Genomic DNA, 27,181 nt, shown 5'->3' on the forward strand with positions numbered 1-27,181 from the left:
TAGTGGGTGGAGCCTTTCTTCCAAGGGTCTCAGAGCCTCCTTCCTCAAAGATAAACCTGTTTTTTCAACAGATATATCTTAAGCTACTAAATAAGCCATTTTGCGGATACTCTTACTAGCGCTATTTTTCAGTCCAACTGGGTCGCTGCATGCATCCTGAGTGCTGTAGAGCTTACCTTGCAAGGTGTTAAAGATGGCGAAGAGATACATGAAGGTGACGTTAACTGGTCCCCAGGCAAAGAAGGCAAAGCCCCAAGTAATTCCCAGCAAAAACGTAATGCCGGCAACGCTCCTGAGGTCCTGAATACTGGTTTTTCGCTGGGCTCCCAGTTGCTTCTTCTTTTTAATTCGACAGAGCTGAACCAGGACCACAATGAACATGCTGACGTTCAGCAAAAATATCACACAGAAATATCCCACAACCGTAATATAGAAGACAGCATTGCTGTTGATCCAGCAACTGGAATTTGGGGGGGAAAAAACAGGGAAAACATATCACGGTGCTGAAATATAGGTCAAAATAATAACAATGAATTGTACTGTTTTACTGAAACGTTTTCCTACAAAAACAAACAAAAATAATAAAAAAATAAAACCTCGGATCTCCAGTCATTTGTAGCTCTGGGGGAAAAAAAAAATTCCAGAGATTTTCTTTTAGGATACTTGGTGAGTTAAAGTATTTAAAAAATAGTCTTTGAAAACATTAAAAGATTTTATCCCCTTTAAATCCTAGGAACCCTATTCCAAGAGTCTTTACTAATATAGTGTAGGTGGTCTTTCATGTTTATCAGAGGCTTATAAAAGTATTTTCAAAATACTTCCTCCTGATTCATTTTTTCCATCGTTAAGTAGTAGGGGGCTTTTCTAACTAGCTCATCTCATTATATGTATAACTGCAAAGTCTGCTGTAAATGTTACTGGGTTTTATTAGGAGGAGAGCCAGAGTGGCTATGCTAATTGCATCCTCCATTCTCTTGGAGAATTCTGTTTTCCAGTTCACTTGACCTTCCATGGGGGGGCCTCGTACTCACAAGTCATCAGGTGACCCGTTGGGGAATTTGCCATAGGATCCAAGCCCATAGTTATCTGGAGAGATAATCAGGACGATGGTCACGACCACGGCTGGTACCCCTGGAGGACGGGACACAGTGGTCACACAGAGTTCTAAAAACCAAGGGTGATGCTAAAAAAGAACAGGGATCACATCCTGTTTTCTTCGGAGATAGCAGAGACTGGTGAGCTAGTCACCAAAGCCAGTTTCTTTTCATTCCTGGCACATGGCTGGACATCTCCCAGCCTCTCATACAGCTGGGTGTATGTGGCCATTTGACTAGGTCTTGGCCCGTGGGATAAAGACTGAAGCGATTTGCTCCATCTCTCGGCTTAGCCCATAAAAACCTCCTGTGAGGAGTTCCCGTCATGGCTCCGCGGTGAACAACCCTCACTAGGATGCATGAGGATCCCTGGCCTCGCTCAGTGGGTCGGGGGTCTGGCGTTACCGTGGGCTGTGGTGTAGGTCACAGACGCGGCTCGGATCCCCGGTTGCGGTGGCTGTGGGGTAGGCCGGCAGCTGGTAGCTCCATTTCAACCCGTAGCCTGGGAGCATCCATGTGCCACGGATGCACCCCTAAAACAAAACAAACAAACAAAAACCCAAAACAAACCTATGAGATGCTCTACTCTTTCCTTCCCAGTTCAGGGCAACCTTGGAAGCCCTGTCTTGAGGCACAGTCTCCAGCAGCTTGGATCCTGAATAATCAAAAGGCCGGAGAACCCTCCACTCCTGCTAACTGGACAGCACATGAGTGAGAAATTATCTTTTTTTTTTTTTTTTGTCTTTTTGCCATTTCTTGGGCCGCTCCCGCGGCATATGGAGGTCCCCAGGCTAGGGGTCAAATCGGAGCTGTAGCCACCAGCCTACACCAGAGCCACAGCAACGCGGGATCCGAGCCGCGTCTGCAACCTACACCACAGCTCACGGCAACGCCGGATCCTTAACCCACTGAGCAAGGGCAGGGATCGAACCCGCAACTTCATGGTTCCTAGTGGGATTCGTTAACCACTGCGCCACAACGGGAACTCCGAAATTATCTTCTGACATTTCAAGGTTTGTCCCCTACGGCAGCTAGTGTTACCCTTAACTTGTACACATTTTAAGGGTCACGGGGCAGGCAACGTGAAGGACTTCAAAATGTAAACTAAATAATCTCTTAGGGTTACTGGCAACTTCTGGAAAATCTTTCATCGTGAACCCCAAAGTCCTCAACTGATTGTTTGGAACCCACTCCTGGACTGAGAGGCCTGAGCAGGTTGATTTGGGGGTGCTGCCTGCCACTACAATGGCTCTTTCAAGGGTCCACGGGTACTTCTGCTAAGAAGCCCAGTGAGAAGGCGCCTCCCCACTTAAAGTGGCCTTGAGCTGGGAAGGAGTGCCTCTCGCCCCTCCACCCTACCACCTCGCACCCAAGCTGGCCAGCCTGACATCATCCAACCTCAAGGCTCTGGTAAACCAACCAACAAACAAATGAAAAAAAAAAAAACAACAACAACAAAAAACCAACTCCTTCTCATAGAGAGGTCGCAGTACCTGGTACAAACTAATGTAATATTTCACTCTTTTATATTTGTACCTTATGAGGACATTGGCATAGGGAGACTTCCTAAGTGACACACTTGCCTAAAAATAAAATACTACAGGTGTGGAGCTTCTCCCTGACAAAGGAATCTGACCTTTAGGGATTCTACAGAGAAGACAGAATCCATGCCCAAGATCAGCAGCGGTGACTGATTTTTCTGAGAATAAGCAACTTATCTTTCTAGGAAGGTTGTTCTATTGCTCTTCACAAAGATAAAATGACAGGGTGACAAGGGAGGTAAAGGGCCTGCAATCCCGTTGTGCAGGGACTATACACGGAGGCACATGTAGCCTGAAGAAGAGGAGGGAGTCTGGGAAGGATGGCGGCTCTAATACAGTGGAAGGGATATGCCTAAGAAATGAGAAAGCCAGGGAGTTCCCATCGTGGCGCAGCGGAAAGGAATCCGACTAGGAACCTTTAGGTTGTGGGTTCGATCCCTGGCCTCGCTCAGTGGGTTAAGGATCTGGCGTTGCCGTGAGCTGTGGTGTAGGTCGCAGACGCGGCTCGGATCCCAAGTTGCTGTGGCTGTGGTGCAGACCGGCCGCTGTAGCTCTGATTCAACCCGTAGCCTGGGAACCTCCAAAGGCCGGGGGTTCGGCCCTAAAAAGCAAAAAAAAAAAAAACAAAAAACAAAAAAAGTCAAAAAATTAGAAAGCCCGGCTCGGCTGTTCTCGAGCCATGGGAATTAGGGTAAATCATGTCATCATTGGAGCCACATTCTTCACCAGCTAGGAGCAACACCTGCCTCGCTAACGTCACTGGCTTGTCTGTTGTGGGGTTACTTGTGTGAAACTACACTGAGAAATAGGGCATTAGACATAATGTTATATATAACTTGTAGATTTTCTAAAAAACTCTTGGTAGAAGAGGTGCCAGCTTATTATTTTTTTCCCTGAGAGAGCAAAAGCAAGACTGCTGGGGAAATGCCCGCCAGAGAGCCAGGTGAACTTAGTGGAAAAACGTAACTGGTGAGCTTTAGAAAACGGACCTTAGCTGCCTTGTAAGGTATTTCAAGACAACAGACCCCAAATGGAGTTGCTTAAGCAGCCACAGGTCACTGAACTGAGAGACTGAACTCCGTCGCAGCTTCGGCTCTCCTAGAAATGGAATCTTAGCCAGTCAATCAGAAATTGCCTTATCAGCACTGCCATCCCCTAAAGGAAGAAACTTTGTGATAACTAACCCTCTTTTTTTTTTTTTTTTTTTTTTGCCAAGAACGACTTTGTTCCTGTTTCCTTCTGCCTATAAAAAGTCTTTCATGTAGTTCAGCTCCTCGGAGCTCCTTTCTATCTGCTAGACTGGACGCTGCCCAACTTCATTCATGAATTATTGAAAAAAGCCAGTAAGATCTTTAAAATGTACTCAGTCAGATTTCTGTTTATGTCTTTTTAGGGCCGAACTGGCGGCATATGGAGGTTCCCAGGCTAGGGGTTGAATCGGAGCTGTAGCCACCGGCCTACACTATAGCCACAGCAACGTGGGATCCAAGCTGCTTCTGTGACCTATACCACAGCTCACGGCAATGCCGGATCCTCAACCCACTGAGCGAGGCCAGGGATCGAACCCTCAACCTCATGGTTCCTAGTTGGATTCGTTTCTGCTGCATCACAACAGGAACTCGAGATTTTGTTTTTTAATTAAGGTAATGAGCTCCCCAATAACAGAAGTATTCAAGCAGAGGCTAAATTATTTTCAGTCAAGGATAAGTCAAGTGCAGGAAGCTCCTACATTTGGTGCAGAGTTTGATGAAGAAACTTTCCAGATCCTGGGGGCATCTAGGACTTTTAACCCATCACCAACAGGTGGCATGATCTGACATACAGTGCTGGTGTGGCAAGAAAGTTTCATTAGGTTTTATCTGTACATCCTTTCACTCTGTCCTTATGAGCACAGTGTCATGTACACCTGAGATACCTACAAGGAACGGAGCAGAGCGAGGACAGCCGGGAGCTTAGGGACTGAGAGTTTGGCCTCATTGTCACCAAGCTAATATTTTCAGTTGACTGAGCACCTTCTGTGTGCCAGCCCCAGTTGGAGGTGCTGGAGATACAAAGAGGACTCAATAGCCCTGACCTCAAAGAGTGTTGTATTCATCACCAACACAGGGGAAATATATAGATGTTCTAGAAAGAGGCTTGATAAGGTGGCTCTTTGGGCCATGAAACAGGAAAAGGAGACTCAAGCTGTTTTAGAAACCTGCCAAGTGTGACCTGTTTCCTCGTTGTCTCTATTCGAGAAACAATCAGAGCCCTGGAGGAAATGCAGAGGAAGCTCAAGCGAGGTGCCAGCAAAAACGATACCTACCCCAACCGACGACGCAGAATTTAAGAATGTATTTTCGGATGTAAGTGTTGAACACTTTGACGAGGGCCAGGTACATGTGGAATGCTTCCAGGCCCATCCATGTGAATGAGACCAAGAGAAAATAATGCAGAAATACGGCCACTGAGATGCAAAGGCCTCTTATGTCATACAAAGCAATCCACGAGTCCAAGAGGAACACCAGGTTCAGCAGGAGCAGGGCTGCGCACAGCTGGATGAGGATTTTGGAAGGGTAGTCCCGCCGGATCTTTCTGCTCAGAAAGGCCAAGACAAGAATTAGCATCACAATCTGCCAGTGCTCCTGTGAGCATCTGAGTCCCACACAATTTATTTGTATTCCTTGCTGAGCGTCTATATGCATCACTTTCCTCTCTTTGAGTGCGTGTGTATGTGGTGGGGGGAGCACTGAAACCAACAGTAACAACACAGAAAAGAAATCTAAACAGAATCCTCATCAGTGATAACCATGTGGAAAATTCATGTTTACATTTCTGTGGGACCTTTGACATACGTGACTGTTGAGCCAGCCTTTCCAATGGTTTGCAGTAGAATCTACTTGAGCACCCACCCCTTTGCCCTAAACCACTTCCAGAAGCACTGCTGCTGCTTCTCGTACAACAGGCTCCTATATCCAGATCTTCAAAACACAGCCAGATTCTCCTGTTATCTTACGTTAGTGGTTAAAATGAGATCATGGAAAGAAGAGGTCAAACTATAGCTAAAGGAAACAGGCATAGGAAAATACAGCTAATTGATGACATGTGCATGTTTATGTGTGTGAAATTAGATCGGATGAAATCATTCTGAGTAATGGCTGGCCTGATAGTAATTGAGTCTCATTAATCCTATTTCCAAAGGTCCACTAGAAGATCTGTAGTCACAGCTGGACCCTAAGTTTGGCACTCAAAGCGAAGTTGTACATTTCCTGATCAGTGTCCAAACTCGAAATCCCATAACTTACATATTGTTTCATTTAGTTAATGCAATAAAAGTGCCTATATATCCTTCTTTTCCAACAGATTTCATTGGAATTCCCTGTCCCCCCAAAGTGCCCAAAGGAACCAAGAAGGCGATGCCGTTGTTTGGAATGTCATTCTTGCTTTGACCTACAAAGCCACGCTCACTAAGTATCTATATTTTTCAGTGAGGTTTGACACCCTTTATTCTTCGTGATCCCGACACCCGTTAATGTATTTAATCTTTTGTGTCTGCTCGCTATAAATCTGGAAACTTAATATATTAAACACAGCTCTCATGCTGTACATGCAGCTATGGTCTATTTCATACGGTGAACTCTTAGGTTTCGGGGTCTCCATCTATCTTTCGTTTCTCACTGAATGTCGCCTAGGTCCTAGGCATAATTTTAGGGTACAAAAATTATGCAGGGAGTGCACAGACTAGTGGGAGGACGTACGTCAACCCAAAAGGCCCATCAAGTTTTACAGAATGGGTGGCCCCAGTGGATGGGTGGACAGCATAAGCTCGGCCAAGGAGAACACCGAGAAGCCAAGTTTCCACCTGTGGATACTCACTCAAAGGCTATGTAGGTTACAAGAGTAACTGACAGAAAAATTGATGAAAGCCCACAACCAATATAGGTGATAAATGTCAGAGCCATCATCTGAGCGGGTGGCAAGGATGTTCGAGACAGGTCCTGGAAAATAAAATATTGCTTTCAAGACCAGATCTTTTAAAATAGATTACAGGGTCATAATTTACATTTATTGGGTGTTCTAAGTGCCCACCCATAGTCTGTTCAACAAGCCTACAAGGTAGGCACATTTATTATCATCATGTAAAGATAAATAAAACTGAGGCACAGAGAGGTTAAGTAATTCGCCCAGGGTCACACAGCTACAAAGAGAGGGGTCAGGATTCAAATTCAGGTCTGGGTGGCTCCAAAGCCCATGTGCTTAATGACTGCATTATGCTACACTGGAAAAGCGCAGGGCGAGGAGCACAAAGACTTAAATCTGGCTTCTGGTTCTTATATTTCTTAGTTCTATGACTGTGGACAATTACCTAACAAATGTCTTAATTCTGACTTCATTAAAATGACAATAAAAATGCCCCACTCTACTTATCTTGTTGGGGAAATTAAATAAGACAATTTATGTCAAAGCGTTTTGTAAATTTTTTTTTTTTTTTTTTTGCTTTTTAGGACTGCAGGTGCGGCAGGTAGGGGTAGAATCGGAGCTAGAGCTGCTGGCATAAGCCACAGCCACAGCCACAGCCACGCCAGATCCAAGCCATGTCTGCAACCTATACCACAGCTTACAGCAATGCTGGATCCTTGACCCACTGAGTGAGGCTAGGGATTAAACCGGCAACCTCATGGATACTAGTCAGGTTCATTTCCGCTGAGCCACAACGGGAACTCCTTGTAAAAATTTTAAAGTGCATTGCAAACTAAGTAATTTTTATTACCCATTTTAATCTGAATTCTCTAGTCCTCTTATAGCTATTTAAAAAAGAAAAACATAAAAATAAAATGAGAAATAACACTTCTATGTTCAAGTAGTTCCCTTCAAGTACATCTGCTTATGAGAAGAGTAATTTCTTTTCTTGTTGTCTTTTTAGGGCCACACCCAAAGCATGTGGAGGTTCCCAGGCTAGGGGTCAAATCGGGGGTACAGCTGTTGGCCTACACCACAGCCGCAGCAATGCCAGATCCGAGCCACGTCTGTGACCTACACCACAGCTCACAGCAACGCCGGATCCTTCACCCACTGAGCGAGGCCAGGGATCGAACCCGCAACCTCATGGTTCCTAGTCAGATTTGTTTCTGCTGCACCACGACGGGAACTCCAGAAGAGTGACTTCATTGGTCTATAACTTCGTCAGAGTATGATGAAATCTGCTGACCTATCCAAGTCATCTGTCAGGCTAAACACCACAGTATGATGCCCAGCTACCCCTCAGACCCAGAATCTAAGGCCAGGCAGGGTGGGGATATTACCAGTAGGACGCCGAAGCTTGTGAGGTGGCTGCAGGTACAGGTGGTTTCATTCAGCCTCCGGGCTTTGACGGAGCAGCCATCAGATGACCAGCCTCCTCTGCCACCTGTTGGCATTGGAAAGCGTGTCCCATCAGCAACCGCACCAATCACTGCTCCTTCTTCCCTGAACCCCCTCCTCCTATCCACTCAAGACTTGGAAAAAGGTATGGCTGGAACCTACCGTTTCTGCCCAAGTCCCAAAATACACATCTCACTCTTAAGTCATCCTGTAGCAGAGAGAGAAATTACAAATCATTAATTTACTGAACTAAAAAAACCTGAAAAGCAATTAGAAAAAAAAATGATGATTTTTTAAAATTTCACAATCTCACTCTTGATTGTAGAAGAGTTCTCATTTTAGACGGGCCTCTGGAAGCAAGAGCGTCTCATATCGGTCCGAACTTAAACTCAGCAATCGTGCCCGTGTTAAAAGGCACATTCTGATGCAGTGGGTCGGGGTTGGGGCCTGAGAGTCTGCATTTCTAGCAAGCTCTCAGGTGCTGCTGCTGCGGCAGGGCTGTAACCTATCCCTTGACTAGCGAGCTCATAGATGATGTTCAATGTAAATTGAACTACGACGCTTTCTCTTTGGAGGTGAGCGTCAGGCCCGCAGCCGCAGATCTAAGGGCACTAAAGACGGGCACCAAGAGCTTGCTTTCCGCACTGCTCCTTCTTGGGAGTCAGGAGGTCCGCGCCTGGGCACCTGCAAACCCAGCGGCGGCGGGGCGCTGTGGTTCCAGGCCTACGGGCTTCCCTAACCGGGTCTAAGGTTCGGCTGGATCTGCTTCGTCTCGGGCCGAGTCTCACGGGCAGAGCTTGCATGAGGTGTTTCTGGTCAAGGAACCGGCCAGCAGGCCCCTCCCACCTGGCTCGGGTCGACGTGCTTTAATGTCACCGTCACGTTCCTTGTCAAGTTCTTGACTGTCAGGTTCGCGATGCTCGAGGATATGACATAGCTGATGAGAGAGAGGTTCTCCAAGGCAGGGTCCTAGCACATCGAAGAGTCAGTAAGACAGCAAAGGACATCGAAACATTACCCGCCGCGATCAGCGCTAGAAGGCGCCCGAAGAACTATTTAGTCCACACTGGTTATTGTACTACCCAGGGCAGGAATTCAGGGGCAGGGAGTCAAGTGACTTTCCCAAGGACCACACACAGAAGCAGAGCTTGTGCCACGACACGCTGCTCTCAATATTGAGTTAAATTTTGAAGGCTGACACAATCAGGCCCTCATGAATCTTAAAGGGAACACAACATCGAGCCATGTGAGTTGTGTGTTCTTGAGCAAAGAACTTCCAGTTACTTAACCTCTCTGTGCCTCCATGTCCTCATCTGTAAAATGGGCATGACAGCTTCATAGGTTCTCCCTCACGGGATTGTCCAGAGGATTAGAGTTAACATTTCTAACTGCTTATGAGATGGTGCCACAACTGATAAATGCTCTGTGTCAGTTATTTATCCTCGCCAGCATCACTAGGACCTGTTTAAAAATAAACTACAGGAGTTCCCGTCGTGGCACAGCAGAAACAAATCCGACTAGGAACCATGACGTTGCGGGTTCGATCCCTGGCTTCACTCAGTAGGTGAAGGATCTGGCGTTGCCGTGAGCTGTGGTGTAGGTTGCAGACATGGCTCAAATCTGGCGTTGCTGTGGCTGTGGTGTAGGCTGGCGACTGCAGCTCCGATTCTGCCCCTAGCCTGGGAACCTCCATGTGCCGCAGGTGGCGGCCCTAAAAAGATAAAAAAATTAAAAAATAATTTGACTTCTAGCAGGCTTAAGACTAGGAGGATTAAACCTCCCCCCCCCAAAAAAAAAAAAAAAAAAACTAAAGCAAAAGCAATTAGAGGCACCCTTACCTGAAACAGGGCAGGTGTTTCAAAAAAGTTGAACTGCACCCTGGAAGCTAGCGCCACATCATTAGCGGGTAAATTACTCATCAGTGAGGAAGGCAGAGTAATAGCACCTATACTATTCTCAGGAGCCTGAGTTTCCAGAGAAACCTGAAAACCAAGTAGAAGATCATAAGAATATGTGAGGCTAGTAGTATCATGATGAGATGGGAAACACCACAACTACTTAAGACAGAGGAGCCTGTAAGGACATTTATTTGTGGTTCTTGATGTAAAATCAATTCTTCTTGTTTTCCTGACTGCTTCAAAATCAGAGCCTGTGTAATAGGGAGATGCGACCTCAGAGCAGAAAAGAAAACATTCTGAGGATAAAGGATACACAGAAACAGGCAGAAAGTGCAGGATATTGTGCCAATTGTATCGCAGTAAAGCTTGAAGGGAAAAAAAAGAAAGTTCAGGCTAACTGCAGAGCCCAGGAGACCATAACGACAGACACGCCGATTTGGTGACCTGTTAGAGCAAAGTCATCATAGAACCACATGTACCAAACTTGTAAAGGGAAAGACGATAAAAACTAACTTACAAGGCAAGACTTGGTTTTACGTGGGTGTTTTCAGCCCCTAATCCCTCTACTAGGTGGATAGAGAAACACTAGAAGCACGATTGATACTCAGCACCATTACTCACACCAGTGTAGTCATAACGCTTGTTAAAATATTGAAATGGGTTGATAAACAGCTGGTGTCCCTGTTCTCCCAGCTGCGTGGAACCCACTGGACAACCCCCCCCCTTTACCCCCACCCCGGCTGCTAAAGGGTTAACGCTGGACGCAACAAGGGCCTCTGAGGTCCTGCTCCAGCCAAGACCAATGTCCTTTTTTTGAACCTGCGGTGGCTCATTGTTCCAGAGGTTAAATATTTTGAATATCACCCCTGAGTATTAGCAGTAACTGCCTCAGTCATGAAGAAACAAGGACTTGAAACATATACAAGAAAAGGTCCCGGAGTTCGCATTGTGGCTCAGCAGGTTAAAAACCTGACATAGTGTCTGTGAGGATGGGGGTTTGATCCCTGGCCTCGCTCAGTGGGTTAAGGATCCCACGTTGCTGCCAGCTGTGGTGTAGGTTGCAGACAAGGCTGGGATCCCCAGTGGCTGTGGCTGTGGCTGTGGCATAGGCCGGCAGCTGCAGCTCCGATGAGACCCCTAGCCTGGGAATTTCCATATGCTGCAGGTGCAGCCCTTAAAAAAAAGAAAAGAGGAAAGGTCTTTTCCACAAGAAATGTGCATGTACCTGAAGATGTGCAGGGTCTTGGGCAGCAAAGGTAGTTGTGTCAAAATTACTGGCATTCACTCTGATCACAGCCAGAGCCAAAGAAGCGGAGGTCAGACTTATGGTCTTGGTTGAAAAATTCAGCTGTAAGCCGATGTCGTCCACTACTCTCAGTAATCTGTAAAGAGACGTAGTAGTTCAAACTCAGCACTCCACGTTGTTTTTCCCAGTCTAAGCAGAATAAGCCATTATGAACCTCGTCCGTGGGAGAACAATACTTGGCTATAATTAATCATACAGAAGCACCATTATCAGTAGCGAGTCCCCTCTTACGAGCACCTAGGGTTTGCTAAGTCATACCTTTGGGCCAAAGGGGCCAGCAAGGTGGGCGGGGAATGAAGGAGATTGCTGACTTGGTGTACCATCTGTCCTGCGAGGTTAGGCTCCAAGCTGCCTAAGGACAGAGCCTTCTCCATCCGGGACACTTGGTTCTCGAGATCAGAAACACTGATGCTGCTCGTGTGAACGATTTCTACAACAGAGGGCCAAATCACCTTATGAACACATAATGGAAAAATCACCGAGAAACATGCAGAGACTCTGTGACCTGGCAAACCCACTCCTAGGTATTTGCCCCAGGGAGATGAAAACATGTCTTAAGACATGTTCATAAATGTTTATAATAGCTTCATAATCATCCCAAACTGGAAACTGCCCAAATGTCCATCAACTAGAGAGTGATTAAACAAACTGGTTCATCCATACAATGGACTATTATTCAGTTACAAAAAGGAAGGAGCTACTGACTCATGCAACAACATGGATGGGTCTGCAACAGTCCAATGCATTAAGTCAAAGAAGCCCGACTCAAAAGGCTACATACTGAGTGATTCTCTTCATACGTCGTTCCAGAAAAATTGAGAGCATAGGGAAACACAACAGATCAGTGGTGCCAGAGGCTGGGGGTGGTGAGTAGGAGTTGACTATCACGGGACAAGAGGAAACCTCGGGGACAGGGGCAATGTCCTAGACGATGATGGTGGTTTACGTGACTGTGGGTGTTTATCTAACCCCCCAGAACCATAAAAATTTCATTCATCCATAGAACTGGATGAATTTTACTGTATGTAAATTATACTTCAAGAAACCTAACTTAAAAAAATGTTCAAGTGCATTAGTGTATATTTGTATAAGCACAAATATACATGTATTTATATCATGCATACAGAACTTGATATGGGTAACTAGAAGCTCTTTTGTGGGAAGGAGAATATTATGAAATTAACAGCTGGACTAACAGCTGTAAGCCTGATTTTTTTTTTTTTTTTGCTTTTTAGGGCTGCACCCGAGGCATATGGAGGTTCCCAGGCTAAGGGTCAAATTGGAGCTACAGCTGCCAGCCTACCCCACAGCCACATCTGCGACCTAGAATTACAACAAACGTGGGAACAGTGTGGCTTCTCATATTTACCTGTCTTGTCAGGAGGTGTGCTGGTCGTGATGACATTCGCAGCGGCAGACGTGATGGGAGAGGGAAGTGAGGCTTTCACAGGTGGCAGGGTGTCCAAAAGATCACTTGGGGACGTAAGGGAAGAGATAGTTCTAGATTGTGGGGGCGTATCAATGGCAGGGCTGGAAGCTATGGGAGCTGAAGGCCGGGGAGAAGGAAGGGGAATCTCCCTGGTTGGAGAGTGAGGGCTCTGGGTCACAGGGGGATGAGCTAGAGGCTCAGAAAAAGGGAAGGCACTGGACAACTGGGACACAATGGTGGCCGGAGGAGAAAATAGGATGGAATTTCTGGAAGAAGAAGGTGGTGGGCCATGTGGATGACCAGCAAGACACGCAACGGGATCCTGTGGGTCACTAAAGGAAAGAATCAGAAAGATGCGTGTGAGACACAAATGAGCTATAGAGGCTAATCTCTTCTGGCAACGCTGTGACATCACCAAGGTGACATGGCTGCATCAGGGACCTGCCACTGCACGCCCTCCATGTACCTGCCACTGGCCTCCTGCCCCTGCCCACTGCCATTACCTCCCCCTGTGAAAGGAATTAGCCAGCAGGGATGCTCTTTATGAATTCCCATTTCTGCTTCACTTGTTCACTGCTGCTCCTGGACCCGAAACTTTATCACTTATCAGTCAGTTGACATCTTGTAACGTTTCCAGGTGCCTCTTAGGGAGGGAAGCTATTAAAAATGCCTTGTGACCCAATGGGTGGCTTTCCATAAACTAGGAATCTCTTTTTCTTTTTTTAGATTTTTACAAAATTGATTCTCAAGAAAAAAACAGAACCAAGCGCCCACACCGTTCCAAACAGACATACATTTTTTTTTTCTAAAAACCGAGTCAAACATCAGAGTATCTTTTTCCTTTAAGATTCAAATTCACACTGATAAAACGGGCTCATAGTTTTTAGAACAACTGATTTGACTTAGAGGCTAAAGCATATCTACTTCAGAACTATGTCCATAATCAATTCAATAACTCTGGTGTCAACTCAGTATTAATATCAGGTTCAAAGGGTATGGTGTAAACGGAAAAGCAGCTCTACATTTTCCAGTAACAATAAAATGTTCTTCAATTTTTTCTTACAGTTTTTGCAACCAAAGAACATAATTCTGTCCATTACAATTACAATCTCCTGCGTGTTGATAGATATTAGAAAAATATGTAAAATCATTGTCAGTGAATTGTAGAAGAGAAAATTTTAAGGTCAGCAAATTCTCCTGCTGGTCTTCTTGGTGGGTCACAAATAAGTGCTTCCCTTCCAAGAAACTTCAAATTTAGGTCATTTGCATGCACTGGTGACATTGGCTGGGAGAGGAAAATCACACTGCCATTTTTTTTCTTCAACTAATTGAATTTTGTTTCAAGAAAGTCTTAAATTGAGTTAACAAGAAATACATTTTTGTGAAACTGATGAGCACAGGAAATTGAATCAAATTTTATCCTGCTATTTTGCCATGGGCACTAACTAGCACATAGAATGTGACCAAGATAATCTTGTTTGCTAATGAAAAAATCCATCAAGCTGGGACCAAAAGGCTGGTCCCCAGCTACGACTGTAGCTACGCTCTCACTGTTACTGTAGCCCAGTGGTTCTCAAACTTGGCTGTGCCTGAGAATTACCCAAAGGATTTTTTTAAAACATAGGTTTGTGGCCTTCTCCTCAGTGTCTGAGTCAGGTGGTCTTGGGGTGGGGTGAGGCTCACAGGTCCATGGAAGGCTGGGAACTCATCTACCATCTGGCACAAGATCCACCAGTCTTGGGATGGGAGGAGGAGCAACTAGAAGAGGCAACAAACGATCGCCCAGGGAAGCCTCCGAGGGATCCAGTGTTAGATGGCGACTTAGAACACCGATGAGAACGTGTTCTTGAAGCTTCTCTGGGGTTAGAGGAGGGAGGAACATCAGGTTGAGAAACGTAAGGAAAGTCACATGCATAAAAAGAAATGCCAGCTCAACCCAGTCTGGACCAAGCATCGGGTTGGCGGCCTCTCCCTCCTGGCCTGAGGTTCAGGAAGCAATGTGGACAAAGGGGTGCCAGAGAGTCAGAAAGATGTGTCTCGACGCCTTGGCCAGGGATCCAGCTGTCACTGCTCCTCTGGGCAATCCACCCAACTTCTCTAAGGCTCCAGTCCCTAAATTGTATAAGGCAGCAGCCCATGTAGCCAAGTCGTGGCAAAGGTGTTTTGCTAAGTGTAAATTCAATTTCCTTCGTGTTATCTGGCCGTCTGCCTAAACCAGACCTTCCAGTATGGGGCTCTCCATCACTGGGCTCCACCATGAAGAGGTTGCCCTGTACTGCCCTTGTCACTTCTGCTAGTCAGAGCCCTCCATCCACCGGGTGAAGTACATGGGGAGTGGCAGAGCAGTAGTGGGCAATACCACCTAGACTGTAGAAACCTTGGCGTTCTTTAGCGCCAGTGCCAGGGCTCCCACCGCAAACCAAATGAAGTAGAATCTCGGGTGGGTGCAGGCATCCGTATTAATTTTATTCTTTTTTTTATTAAAACAATTTTTGGTCTTTTTAGGGCGCACCTGCAGCATATGGAGGTTCCCACGCTAGGGGTTGAATCAGAGCTGCAGCTGCCAGCCTATGCCACAGCCACAACACCACCAGATCTGAGCCGCATCTGGGACCTACACCACAGCTCGTGGTAACACCGGATCCTTAATCCACAGAGCGAGGCCAGGGATCGAACCTGCATCCTCACGGATACTAGTCGGGTTCACTACTGCTAGGCCACAACGGGAACTCCTAATTTAAAAAGTTTTAAAAAAATTTTTGGTATTCATTTTAATGTGCTTCTTTGCTGAGGCATAGCCTACATACAATAAAATGTACTAATGTTACATTTAGAGCGGGAAGAATTATAAAAATTTTAATTGCAACGTGCATACCTCTATCATCCCCACCCAGATCAAAATATAGAGTACTTCCAGCACCTCAGAAAGCCATCTTGACACATTAGTTTTATTTTTCATTTTTTTGGCCACGCCCATGGCGGAACCCACGCCCCCGCAGTGACCAGGGAAATCCTGACCGACCCGTTTTAAAAGGGCCCCAGGTGTTTCCTAGGCACAGCCAGTCTTAAGAACCAAGGTATCGGAAAGACACTGGGCCGTCATCTAATTCTAGCTTAATGGTTCTCCAATTGGGTTACACATTAGAATCACCCCACATAGGAATTTTTTTTTTAAATCTGCAAACCTGGGCTGCACCCCAGACCAATGACATCACTATCTCTGAGGGTGGGATGCAGGCCTCCGTGTTTCTAAAACTCCCCAGATGATTCCAATGTGCAGCCAGAATTGAGAACCCCTGCTCTATTGTGTAGACATGCCCAACTCAAAGTAGGATCCATGAACCAGCAGCACCTGCTTCACCTGGGCGCTCGTTAGAAATGAAGGATCTCGGAGTTCCCGTCATGGCTCAGTGGTTAGTGAACCCGACTAGCATCCAAGAGGACACGGGTTTGATCCCTGGCCTCGCTCAGTAGGTTAAGGATCTGGCGTTGCCGTGAGTTGTGGTGTAGGTCACAGACGTGGCTCAGATCCCGAGTTGCTGTGGCTCTGGTGTAGGCCGGCGGCTACAACTCCGATTCGACCCCTAGCCTGGGATCCTTCATATGCCGCAAGTGCGGCCCGGAAAAGACAAAAATAAATAAATAAATAAAGCAGGATCCGGAGTTCCCGTCGTGGCTCAGTGGTTAATGAATCCGACTAGAAACCGTGAGATTGCTCAGTGGGTTATAGGAACTCTGAGGTTGCTCAGTGGGTTAAGGATCCGGCGTTGCCGTGAGCTGTGGTGTAGGTCGCAGACTCGGCTTGGATCTGGCATTGCTGTGGCTATGGTGTAGGCCGGCGGCTACAGCTCCGATTGGACCCTTAGCCTGGGAACCTCCATATGCTGTGAGTGCAGCCCTAGAAAAGAAAAAAAAAAAAGAAAGAAAGAAAAACACATGTCCTTTTGCTAAATGCAATTTTTATCCGATTGTAGAAAGGTACAGAAAATTCTGCAAAAAAAAAAAAAAAAACAAAGAAACAAGAAAATCACCCATAATACCAGCAGGCAGGCCAATCAGTGGGAACTTTTGTGAGCATTTTCAATCATTCACTTTATGGGGTTTTTTCATGTAAATTTGTATACATTTGTGACCACACCATCCATGACTTTTAGGATCATCTGCTATTTGGAAGCATCCATCTCCCATCTCACCTCCACTGGGGCAGAGCTTAAGGCAGTGATTTACAACTTTAGTTGCCCATTAAAACCACCAGAAGCATTTTAAAAACTTTTTTTTTTGGCTTTTTGCTATTTCTTTGGGCCACTCCCGCGGCATATGAAGGTTCCCAGGCTAGGGGTCGAACAGGAGCTACAGCTGCTGGCCTACACCACAGCCACAGCAAGGCAGGATCCGAGCCGTGTCTGCGACCTACACCACAGCTCACGGCAACTCCGGATCCTTAACCCACTGAGCAAGGCCAGGGATCGAACCTGTGTCCTCACAGATGGTAGTCAGGTTCATTTCTGCTGAACCACGATGGGAACTCCACGTCAGGATATTTTTAATGCTCCCCAGGTGATTCTGCTGTGCAACCAAGATTGCAAACCATTGGTTTAAGGCAAGGGAAACTTAATACGAAAGAAAACTTTGCCTTTCTCCCACAATTGAAAGCCCTTTTTCACCATCAAAATTTCCAAGTTCCTTAGCCAGCATGGCAATTAATTTGATTTTTTTTTTTTTTTTTTTTTTTTTTTTTTTTTTTTTTTTTTTTTTTTTTTTAGGAAAAGAGGCAGCATATGTGCTACATACCACTGCAGTTTTTTTAACTCTTCCGGAGAGGAAGGGCAGGGGATCCTGACAGAACAGCAGCACTGCTCTGAAGGAGACAGAAGAAAAAGAAAGAAGACAAAGCATGGTCAAAAATAAGGCAAGGTAGAAACTCAGAGCCATTGAGTATTGAGGTTCTTACACCGATGGCATTTTAAATAGGCATTAGAGCAAAACAGGTGATAAAATAAATTGGATACCATTATACTGACAATTATATATAAATAGTAGGTACTTAAAAATATTTATTGAGAGAATAATTTGGGGGCAGGTTATATACATGCAATATCAACTGCTCTTTAGCAACTCCTAAGAGGAATTCAGAAGTAAATATATCGCGACAGCAATCGGCCGAGCACTCCGAACAGAATTCTCCCCTTGCAATAGAGTCTGTTTTGTCATGTTTGCAAATCCAGTACACTGAAACTTTATTGAGAAAGCAGAAAAAAAAAAAATTCACCTTTTAGAGCTCCCGAAAAACTGCCCAAGGACAAAAGAGTCAAAATATAGAGCCGTAATATACGTAAATGTATTCACTGTATTTTCAATTTTAAAAAGAACCCATCAAAGTCATGTGGGGAAAAAAAGAGTCACATGAAAACAAACACAGCAATAACGACAGAGACAACTTACCCAATGGTTGAATCTTTACTGTTGGCAAAGCAACCATCACAGCACATATGTTCATTGTCTTATTCAGTTTTACTGTGAATGTACAATTTAATGTGCTGTGAAGAGAAATACATATAACCAGAGTGTTACCAAACTGGAAATCTACCTACATACTTGTAATTGCTTTTTAAAATTTAGAGTGAGCAAAGGGGACACTGACACTGTGAACTTGCAATGTCACCCTGATACGCTTGCAAACAGCCACTACCATGGCCTGAACTTTTACCCCAAAGATCTTCTACGACAAGGTATTTATAGAGGTTTACATTCATAGGGGTTGCAAACCAGAGACCCTCTGACCACACACAGCTGCTGATTCATTTTGCCGGCTGGCATAATGAACATCAGGGGTGAAATCAGGTTGCAAAGACAAGCATCCTGCCAGCTAAAGCCTTAACCCCCAGCCGGCTACTTGCCTGGTGTCTGGAAGCATGTGGGTTTCCATCAAGAGAGCCCTTTCACATACTAGCCTAGATGAATATCAAGGTCTCGTAAATCCAAAATCTCTCTGGCAATTCAATCTAGATCATCGGACAACTAGGAGTTTAAGACATTCTGTTTTTTACTTTAGTCTGGGTTTAAGGGAACAAAATATTAATGTTGTCAATAATGAAAAGAGGTAAGTGAAATAACTAAATACATAGAGTGGATAGGGATCCGCTCTACAATTTCATGGAAGACTTGCCACTATTGGTACCCACGAATCATTTGATGAGTAGAACCTGTTATATTCTAGGACTTTTACGCTCATGGAATGCTCAAGATTCATGTAGTGAGATTACTGACCTAAGAGCCACTGGCTTATGCAGCCAGGATAGCCAGTGGCCATAATTTCAAATGATAATCTGTGCACCCTTGAATAATCGTAGGGCCATCTCTCTGATTCGCCCTTGCACAGACTTTTTACTTTCTTTCCAATCTTCTCTTTCCCTCTCTCCTTCTCCCAAGCTTCATATTATGTTTCTTCTTCTCTGTGTGGCCTTCACCCTGACTGGACCACTGGGAGCCAGTTGTAGGTCCTACATGGTGGCCTGTTGGGCTAAAGACACCAATGATCCTTAGCTTCACAGAATCAGAGGCAAATGGCCCAACACCACGCATGCCCCTGTGCTTCATAAAGAAATGAAAGGGGAGTTCCCGTGGTGGCGCAGTGGTTAACGAATCCGACTAGGAACCATGAGGCTGCGGGTTCGATCCCTGCCCTTGCTCTGTGGGTTAATGATCCGGCGTTGCCGTGAGCTGTGGTGTAGGTTGCAGATGCGGCTCGGATCCCGAGTTGCTGTGGCTCTGGCATAGGCTGGTGGCTACGGCTCCGATTAGACCCCTAGCCTGGGAACCTCCATATGCCGCAGGAGCAGCCCAAGAAATGGCAAAAAGACCAAAAAAAAAAAAAAGAAAGGAAAGGATGGATCTGACAGTGAAACGTGTTTGGAAGAATTAAAAATTATATAACCAAATGTCATTACTGCGTATTTATTTTAGAGGAACGCCTTTGAATGTGCACCCGAAGATTCCTCAATACTTTATTTCTCATGAGTAGAGAAATAATGATATGTATAAAAGTATTAAAAATGACTGACCTTTGGGCCTCTGCTGTAGCACATACTATAAAATAAGTCTGAAACAAAAAATATGTATGTTACTTTGACAGTTGAAAGTGTCAGGCAAGATGCCCCAGGACGAACCGTAGCATCACAGAATCTTAGAAGCACAAGAACCCTAGAAATCATCCGACTCACATTCCTATCAGATGACTGACATATCATCGAAGCTATTCAGGCCATGCATGCTCCACTTGAATACCTCCACTGCCAGGGAGCTCTCTACCACACCAGGGAGCTCATTCACCTGAAGCCCTGGTTTTAAGAAACTTGGTTTTACATGAAGGAAAATCTATACCCTTGTAATGTGCATCCATTGAGTTTAGTGCTGATTTTTGGAGTAATGGAACTAGCCCGTAAATTCTCTTCCATGACAGATTTAGGGTAATTTGAATACACATCTCCTTAGGAATAAAGAGCTCCGTGCTCTCCCTCAAATAATAACAATAATTATAGACAAGTGCAGGATGTACTAGGATTACCTCACTCAGGGTTTGCAGGGTTTTGTTGAGTTCTGATCGTCTGTAATAAAATGAGAAAGTGACACGGAGATCACTGGTGATGTCAAATTCAAAACAAGTTAGATTTTTAGCAATTAAACTAAGCATATGGTATTTATTGCTTGCAGCATTCACTTTGAAGAAACACCGGGTATAATAAGAGAGTCCTTATGTGGAAAAAATCAATTATTTATATGACAAGGGAAACTAACCAGATAGAAGCTCTATCAGTTCTAGCCAACAGCAAGATATAAATTATGGGTGAACAATCTCATTAGTCAGTAGGCTACCGCAACCCCCAGGCAGCTTCTTCAGGCAACGGGCCAGAGGAAAGGCTGGCCGAAGGCAAAATGTGAGAGGAGCCAGCCACTCACGCCGGGGGCCCTCTGCCCCTGGGTTCTTCCTCATTCCCTCTCCGACGGACCTGGCCTGCCTTCCCCTCTCACAGCTGCTCTTGAGGAATCGCTCTCATTCCTTCCTCTCCTCCAGCCCCACTCCAACAATGGTTTTATTTCTTCGGTGTGGCAGAGCTTCACCTGAACTTAGGATGAAAGAAATTGAAAGAATTCACTCTAAGGCAGCTATTCTGAACGGAGGGTGACTCTGCCCTCTGGGGGACATCTGACAGTATCTGGAGACATTTCTGATTGTCACAATTAGGGGCAGGGTCGAGGCCAGAGATCTGTCACACTTCCGGCAATGCTCAGCATAGCCCCACACGACAAAGAACGATCAGGCCCTGAACGGAGAGCAGTGCTGAGGCTGAGAAACCCCGCTCTGAGGACTTGGCAATAGTTCCTGGCTCCAGGGAGGGTCTGGAGAGATGGATGGTGGCAACGGTAACCAGCTAGCTTTTTGAGCTGCCAGGAGCCGCTATAGCATAACTGTGCTCAGAAGCCACCTTCTTTCTGGGGCGTTCCCTGGCCCCTCCAAGCATGTCTAACCCCTCTGCCTACTCTACATTCAGACACTTAGAACATTCTTTCATACCTTGTACATGTCACCTTCACTGTAGGGACCATCCTGTATAGTTATCATTTGTTTGCTGCCTGCTTCTTTCCTATCAGACGCTAGACTCCTGGATCTCAAAAGTGGCCTCGCGTTGGAACCAGCTGGGAAGCTGTGACTCAGGCCCTAAGTACTGGTTTAAATGGCATGGCGTGTGCTCCCCAGGTGATTTTACTATGCAGCCGGGGTTGAGAACCACTGCTCTAGACCCAGTGTTTTGTCTCAGAGAGTCGGGCTTCTCCCGATGTGTACCCCCAAGGCCCAGCACATAGTAGGTGCTCAACAGATTCCTGATGGCTTTAAATGAACTCATCTATATTTCAAGTCTAGCAACTAAAATGAAGTACAAGTAAGCGAAGCTGTGTTTTTTTTTTTACAAATTTATGAGGTTAAAAACATGCTTCCTATCACCATTATTCCCAATCTGAAGTTTAAAATCCCTTTGAGGACATTAATACCTTCAGGGTTTTTTTTTAATTTCACATACATACTTTGAATCGTTAGAAAAAGCTAGGTTTTTCATCAGGAAGTCAAAATACAGGCATAAGGCATATGACCCATATTCTGCCCATTCCAGTCCTCACTAGTCGAACTTTTTGCCACTGTAACCTCAGAAGAGCCCTACACATGTTTGATATCCAGCAGGTGGAATGACGCTGTTCTTCTCCAGACCTTGGCGTTGCCGAAGCATCAGAAGCAGGCAGGTCAAAATGCTAATGCAAAGGATGCCTCTTAGAAGAGTTTTGCTTCGACCTCGGCAAGGTTCTTCTCTTCAGTGTCAACAAAGGTACTCCCCAGACTTCTGGATTTGGTTCAAGAGTTTACGAAAATCTCTTTGGAGAGAGAAGAGCAGAGCTGAGAGGAGATGAATTTCATCGCTGATGCTGCTTCCCTGCACGAAGGCGAAGGCTTAGCCTTCCCCTCCCAGTGACAGTCAAGGTAAGACTTACAGTTGGCTGACATTTTGACCTACTGTCTAACTAGAAGGAAGCACTTATTTGCAATGCCTTGCTCACTGTCTGTGCTTGTCCTTGTCAGCTGACGTCTACTTGACAACGACCTTTCTCTGACTTGTGAATGACGGATGCCTCGTGAGAGCATGAATAAATGGTATACACGGGGTCCTACCCTGAACTCTTCCTGCAGACTTGCTGGCTACCAAATCATATTAAAACTCAAACACCAGTTCAGATGGAGCTCTTGAACCCATGGGTAATCATGAGTCAAATCCATTTCGCCTGCAACCTGCCTTCATTAATCAAAGTCCTTTTAAGACGTGCATGTCCTCCAAGCAGCACTGAGCCTAAAGAGGAAGATGTTTGCCTGGGTTGTTCTTTTCAGAAACTTGGAGTCAACTGTGTCTAGTTCCAGCTCAGCTGGTGAAGGCTGGACCCCATCGCCCTCCAACTGGGCCTGCGTGAATGTCAGAGGGCTGAAAACTCCACCCTCAGACCGTGCTAAGCGCCCCCATTTTGCAATGTGCAGGCCCATCGCCTAGTTACACCTGCGCAGAAGGAACATCACCATACCTTTTCCCCATCACCTTTCTCCATGCTCCGCACACTCCCATAAATACCCCAAGCCCCTAGTCTTTGGGGAGGCAGATCTGAGGATTATTCTCCTCAGGTGGCTGCCTCGGGAATAAACCCTCTCTTTGCTGCTTCGCAGTGTTTTGGCTTGCCGCGTGCACATGGGGCAGAATGAATCTGGTTTGGTGACATACGTAATTCCACAGCATCAAAGACAACAGCATCATGGTGACATTAACTGATTACAGGTGACTATGGTTAGTCTGCAAAGATCTCAAGAGCTAATTCTTTATAACCTCTTGGTCCGTCTCTTTCCTACTTTTGGTTTCCCAAAGATAGCTCAACAAGTATCTTTCCCTAGTTGATGTTTAAAGTTTTAAATCAAACAGCAGATTACTCACTTCATTTCACCTAAAGACAGGATTCCAGTTAAGGTGCCATTAGCCACAATTTGTTTCTGTTAGAAGCAAAAAAATCATTAAGAATACAACATACATTGTTTTGCTTTATAATAACACTTTCTAACAAGAAGTCGTTCTTCAGTTTTTGTTGGCCACCCAAAAACCTACACGCCAAAGATGGATTCCTAACTGCATGGAATATTGCCTAGCAAATGATCAAATCCATATTGGCTGAGTCAGTTTTTGTTTTTCTGTTTTCTTGAAAAAATATTCTGAGAGTTCCCTTGTGGTGTAGCAGGTTAAGGACCTGGCATTGTCACTGCAGCAGCTCGGGTCACTGTTGTGGAGTAGGTTCGATCCTTGGTCCAGGAATTTTCATGTGCCACACATACAGACAAAAAAAAAAAAAAAAAAAAAAAAAATTCTAAACCAGCAAGTCTGATGTGCCAATTTCTGTCTTTTGTTTATTCCAAGGGTTCCCCGAGAAGCTCTCTGTGTGAAAGGTCCCAAATTTAAGTAAAAGATCCCAATGTAAAAAGGGACACTTAGTAGTAATCATCACAGCATTTCTAGCACCTAGCTCATTGCTTAGCACATAGAAGGTGCTCAGGAAATATTCACTGAATGAACAAACCACATTTATTTTAGCTGGCATCCCCTGAACCAGTCTAGGTTATGGGAAGGCTGATACGACTGTGTCTGAATCCCCCAGAGGGTGAACAGAATCAGATGGAGAAGACTATTGTTTTTTTTCAGCCACACCCACGGCATGTGGAAGTTCCTGAGCCAGGGACTGAACTCATCCCGCAGCACTGACCCAAGCTGCTGCAGTGACAACACAGGATCCCTAACCCACTGTGCCACAGGACAACTCTGAGAAGACTATTTCTAGAGTCAATATATTATATTTCATATTGCTAGGAGTTCCTAAAATAATTTTAAATTTTTACTGGTAATAGAATTCCAACATTCACCAGCAAACCTAGTGAAGACTAAAATATGATTTTTAACAAATTACCATGATTATCACGAGGTCAAGCCCTTTCGACAAAGCTAGTATTTTAACAACACACTTTATTTAAATTTGATCATAAATATGCCAAAAACCACAAATAAATTGAACCTTAGGCAAATCTTTGAATATACAAAAACTCATTTTTTTAAAATTGCAATTAAAAAATCTTTAAAACCTACCTGGGTAACATTGATTTCTTCGTCATACTGAAACATTATCTCGCCTCTAAAAAATGCTAAAAAGAAATGTTCAAAAAGAAATTTGAGATGGCATTCTTAGAATTTCAGGATTGATACAACACAGAAAAAGATTATCACATGACTTTAAAACAGTTTCATCCAATTCTTTGTTATTCACATTTTCTTTTCTATGAGAAATGATGATCAATATAATTTTCAGAAAATATCATCTATACATTTTATAGAATGTACAAAAAGCATGCAGAAAAAGAAAAAACTTGTCTCCTTGTCAGGAAACTTTCTCCCTACATGCTTCTCATCAGGACTTTGTTTCCCTTTAAGATGTTAACTGGAGGAACGGTAGCTCTACCATCGAAAATCTTTTTGAGCTGTTATAGTTGCAGTTGTGTAAATACAGGAGGGAGGAGAAAGTATTTCTCAGCAGTTAAGCAGCCTTATGGAAGTCTATTTATTCCTTGCCATTTTCTTTTTTTTTTTTTTTTAATTTTCTTTTTTTTTTTATTTTAAGGGTGAATTTTATTGTTATTATTATTTTGAATCGTTATTTCCCCAATACAAATTCTTTTTTCTACCGTACAGCATGGTGACCCAGTTACACATACATGTACACATTCTATTTTCACACATTATCATGCAAAATTGGCAAAAGACCTGAACGGACCTTTTCTTTTTCTTTGTAAAATACAGCTACCAAATGCACTATCTCTCCTAGGAACAAAGTTGAGATTTTGCTTGGAAACTTGAATGGCGTGCAGGGCAAATCCCTTCTTCAGTTGAACATCTCATTGTGGTTTTTGTCCCAGAAATGCCAGAAAACCCTGTCCTGAAAATGCTCGCCTTGGGAAATACTGAACCCAATTTCCTGCAGGGTATGCTTGGAGGGGCTTTGGCTCTATCTGGAAACAAAGAAAATAGGGACTCCGAGGGCCACTGTGCACACTTCATAATCTACAGAGACAAAAAGTGGCCTCTTGAACAGAAGGGCAAGGGTAGCATATACACTAGAACAGGGCTCAGCCAATTTTTTTGCTAAGAGATCGGAGAGCAAATATTTGAGGTTTTGTGGGCTGTATGTTCTCTGTCGAAATTGCTCAACTTTGTGGGATAAGAGCAGCCGTAGACAATACATAAATAAATGGCATGGCTGTTCCAATAAAACTACCTACAAAAACATGGGGCAGCCTATGATTTGGACTCTGTACAGAAGCATGCCAACTCCGGGGGCAGGAGGGTGGAAGGCCTCCCTGTCTCATCTTTGATTGTGCTCCAAAGCAGAGCTGAGTCCCATAGCCACCTAAGTCCCCAATGGTCCACTGCCACTTAAGATGGCTGACAACGCCACTACACCAGAGATAAACAGGACTTACCCTTTTTTTTTTTTTTTTTTTTTTTTTTGCTTTTTAGGGCCACACTCGTGGCATATGGAGGTTCCCAGGCTAGGGATCGAATCAGAGCTATAGCTGCCAGCCTACACCACAGCCATAGCAACGCCAGATCCGAGCTGCGTCTGCGACCTACACCGTAGCCCACGGCAATGCCCGATCCTTAACCCACTGAGCGAGGCCAGGGATCGAACCTGTGTCCTCAAGGATGCTAGTCAGCTTCGTTAACCACTGAGCCACAACGGGGAACTCGTGACGTATTTATTTTAGCAACTTTTCTATTGAGAATCTCAAGCTCTGCACATTGACACCGAAATTTCAATTAATGCCCTAAGTAATTATTAAAAGTAAAGATGCTTGGTATAGGCAAAGAATTTACTTGTCCATTTTGGCAAAAACGGTAGCTTTTAAAAACTACATTTAGGGCCTGTGTGTGTGCTGACAGCCACAATTTTTCTCCCTCACCCCTCCATTCTCCGAGTTCATCCTTGAGTCTTCCTAAGCACAGGCCGAGGTTCATAACCGTGCTGCATGCACAGTGGTGTCGGGGCAGCCAGGAATCCCCCACCATTTGACTCTCAGCCTAACTATCTGCTCCGCTCCCAGGTTCCGCATCAGCCTCCAATTCCCTTAATGAACCCAAGGTGGAACCTGCAAGAAGTGAAGGTTTCTCGTTTCTGGCAGGATAACGTGGAATTTCTGGTGCCAAAAGAGTTGGTCCCCTGAAGAGGTTGTTTTCACCAGACACTAAAACAAATGGTCAATTCAGTAGCTGAACTGGGGAAAACATTACTCCAACCAGCTTCCTGGCATCTGTTACTCAGGATGACCCGGTCTTTTGACTAAATGTTCAATTTTCAAAGAGTTATCAAACGTCATGCAGACATAACACTAAGCCAGACATTAGTCACCAGGCCGAAACATAGATGAAGCATGAAAATAATGCAATGATGGCGAAGTCACTCAAGAGAAGGGTGTAAGAGAGGAGGTGGGAGGAGGAGACAAGAGAGTGACACAGTGTATGAAAGGGAAATGGATCCAACACAGTTGGTTCTCCTTTCATCAAAGCCAGCTGCTATGTTCCTTCTTACGGTCTACCTGGAACATACTATCGGCAGGAAGCTCATGTCAGTAAATCTCTCATTTACACCAACAGAAAGTGTTTGTGGCACAGTCTTTCGATGCAAAGTTTTCTTGTTTTCTAAACTATCCAACCTTAACTTACTTTACTTGAAATTGTTTCTTAAGTTCTTCAAACAAATGACTAAACTGCTAAAAGGAACAGAATGAAAGGAAAACATTCCTAAAATGACTGGCTTTGTTATAGCAATGGAGCCACACTAAGACTTTAATATTTTAAGATACATGATTACCTTCCTGTTCTCTCCTCCCCTGCACGATCCAGTTCTGACCTGCCGCACCGTGTGTTTCTGCTTTTCACATCGGCTTTCATTGG

General features: G+C 44.8%; 1 protein-coding gene across 15 annotated transcripts in view; it reads right to left on the reverse strand.

Moving 5' to 3' along the window:
• Positions 1 to 27,181, reverse strand: part of ADGRG2 (adhesion G protein-coupled receptor G2) — a 237,400-nt gene that overhangs the window by 10,263 nt on the left and 199,956 nt on the right. For all 15 annotated transcript variants that reach the window (XM_085008637.1, XM_085008635.1, XM_085008640.1 and 12 more), the window contains 17 exons: positions 24,323 to 24,378; positions 23,129 to 23,184; positions 20,173 to 20,212; positions 19,670 to 19,707; positions 18,051 to 18,145; positions 17,400 to 17,466; positions 12,549 to 12,940; positions 11,438 to 11,609; positions 11,099 to 11,255; positions 9,814 to 9,957; positions 8,822 to 8,944; positions 8,138 to 8,183; positions 7,918 to 8,021; positions 6,491 to 6,612; positions 4,941 to 5,209; positions 1,032 to 1,131; positions 177 to 460 (listed from right to left, as the gene is read on the reverse strand). In XM_085008637.1, coding sequence (XP_084864763.1) covers positions 177 to 460; positions 1,032 to 1,131; positions 4,941 to 5,209; positions 6,491 to 6,612; positions 7,918 to 8,021; positions 8,138 to 8,183; positions 8,822 to 8,944; positions 9,814 to 9,957; positions 11,099 to 11,255; positions 11,438 to 11,609; positions 12,549 to 12,940; positions 17,400 to 17,466; positions 18,051 to 18,145; positions 19,670 to 19,707; positions 20,173 to 20,212; positions 23,129 to 23,184; positions 24,323 to 24,378 — 2,265 coding nt within the window. The remainder of the gene's footprint in view (positions 1 to 176; positions 461 to 1,031; positions 1,132 to 4,940; positions 5,210 to 6,490; positions 6,613 to 7,917; positions 8,022 to 8,137; positions 8,184 to 8,821; positions 8,945 to 9,813; positions 9,958 to 11,098; positions 11,256 to 11,437; positions 11,610 to 12,548; positions 12,941 to 17,399; positions 17,467 to 18,050; positions 18,146 to 19,669; positions 19,708 to 20,172; positions 20,213 to 23,128; positions 23,185 to 24,322; positions 24,379 to 27,181) is intronic.

This window comes from Sus scrofa, chromosome X (genome assembly GCF_054392235.1).
Source record: "Sus scrofa isolate SSC_HxYL_T2T_F1_AM1 chromosome X, Sscrofa_HxYL_maternal_Yorkshire_Landrace_v2.0, whole genome shotgun sequence".
Classification (NCBI taxonomy): Eukaryota; Metazoa; Chordata; class Mammalia; order Artiodactyla; family Suidae; genus Sus; species Sus scrofa.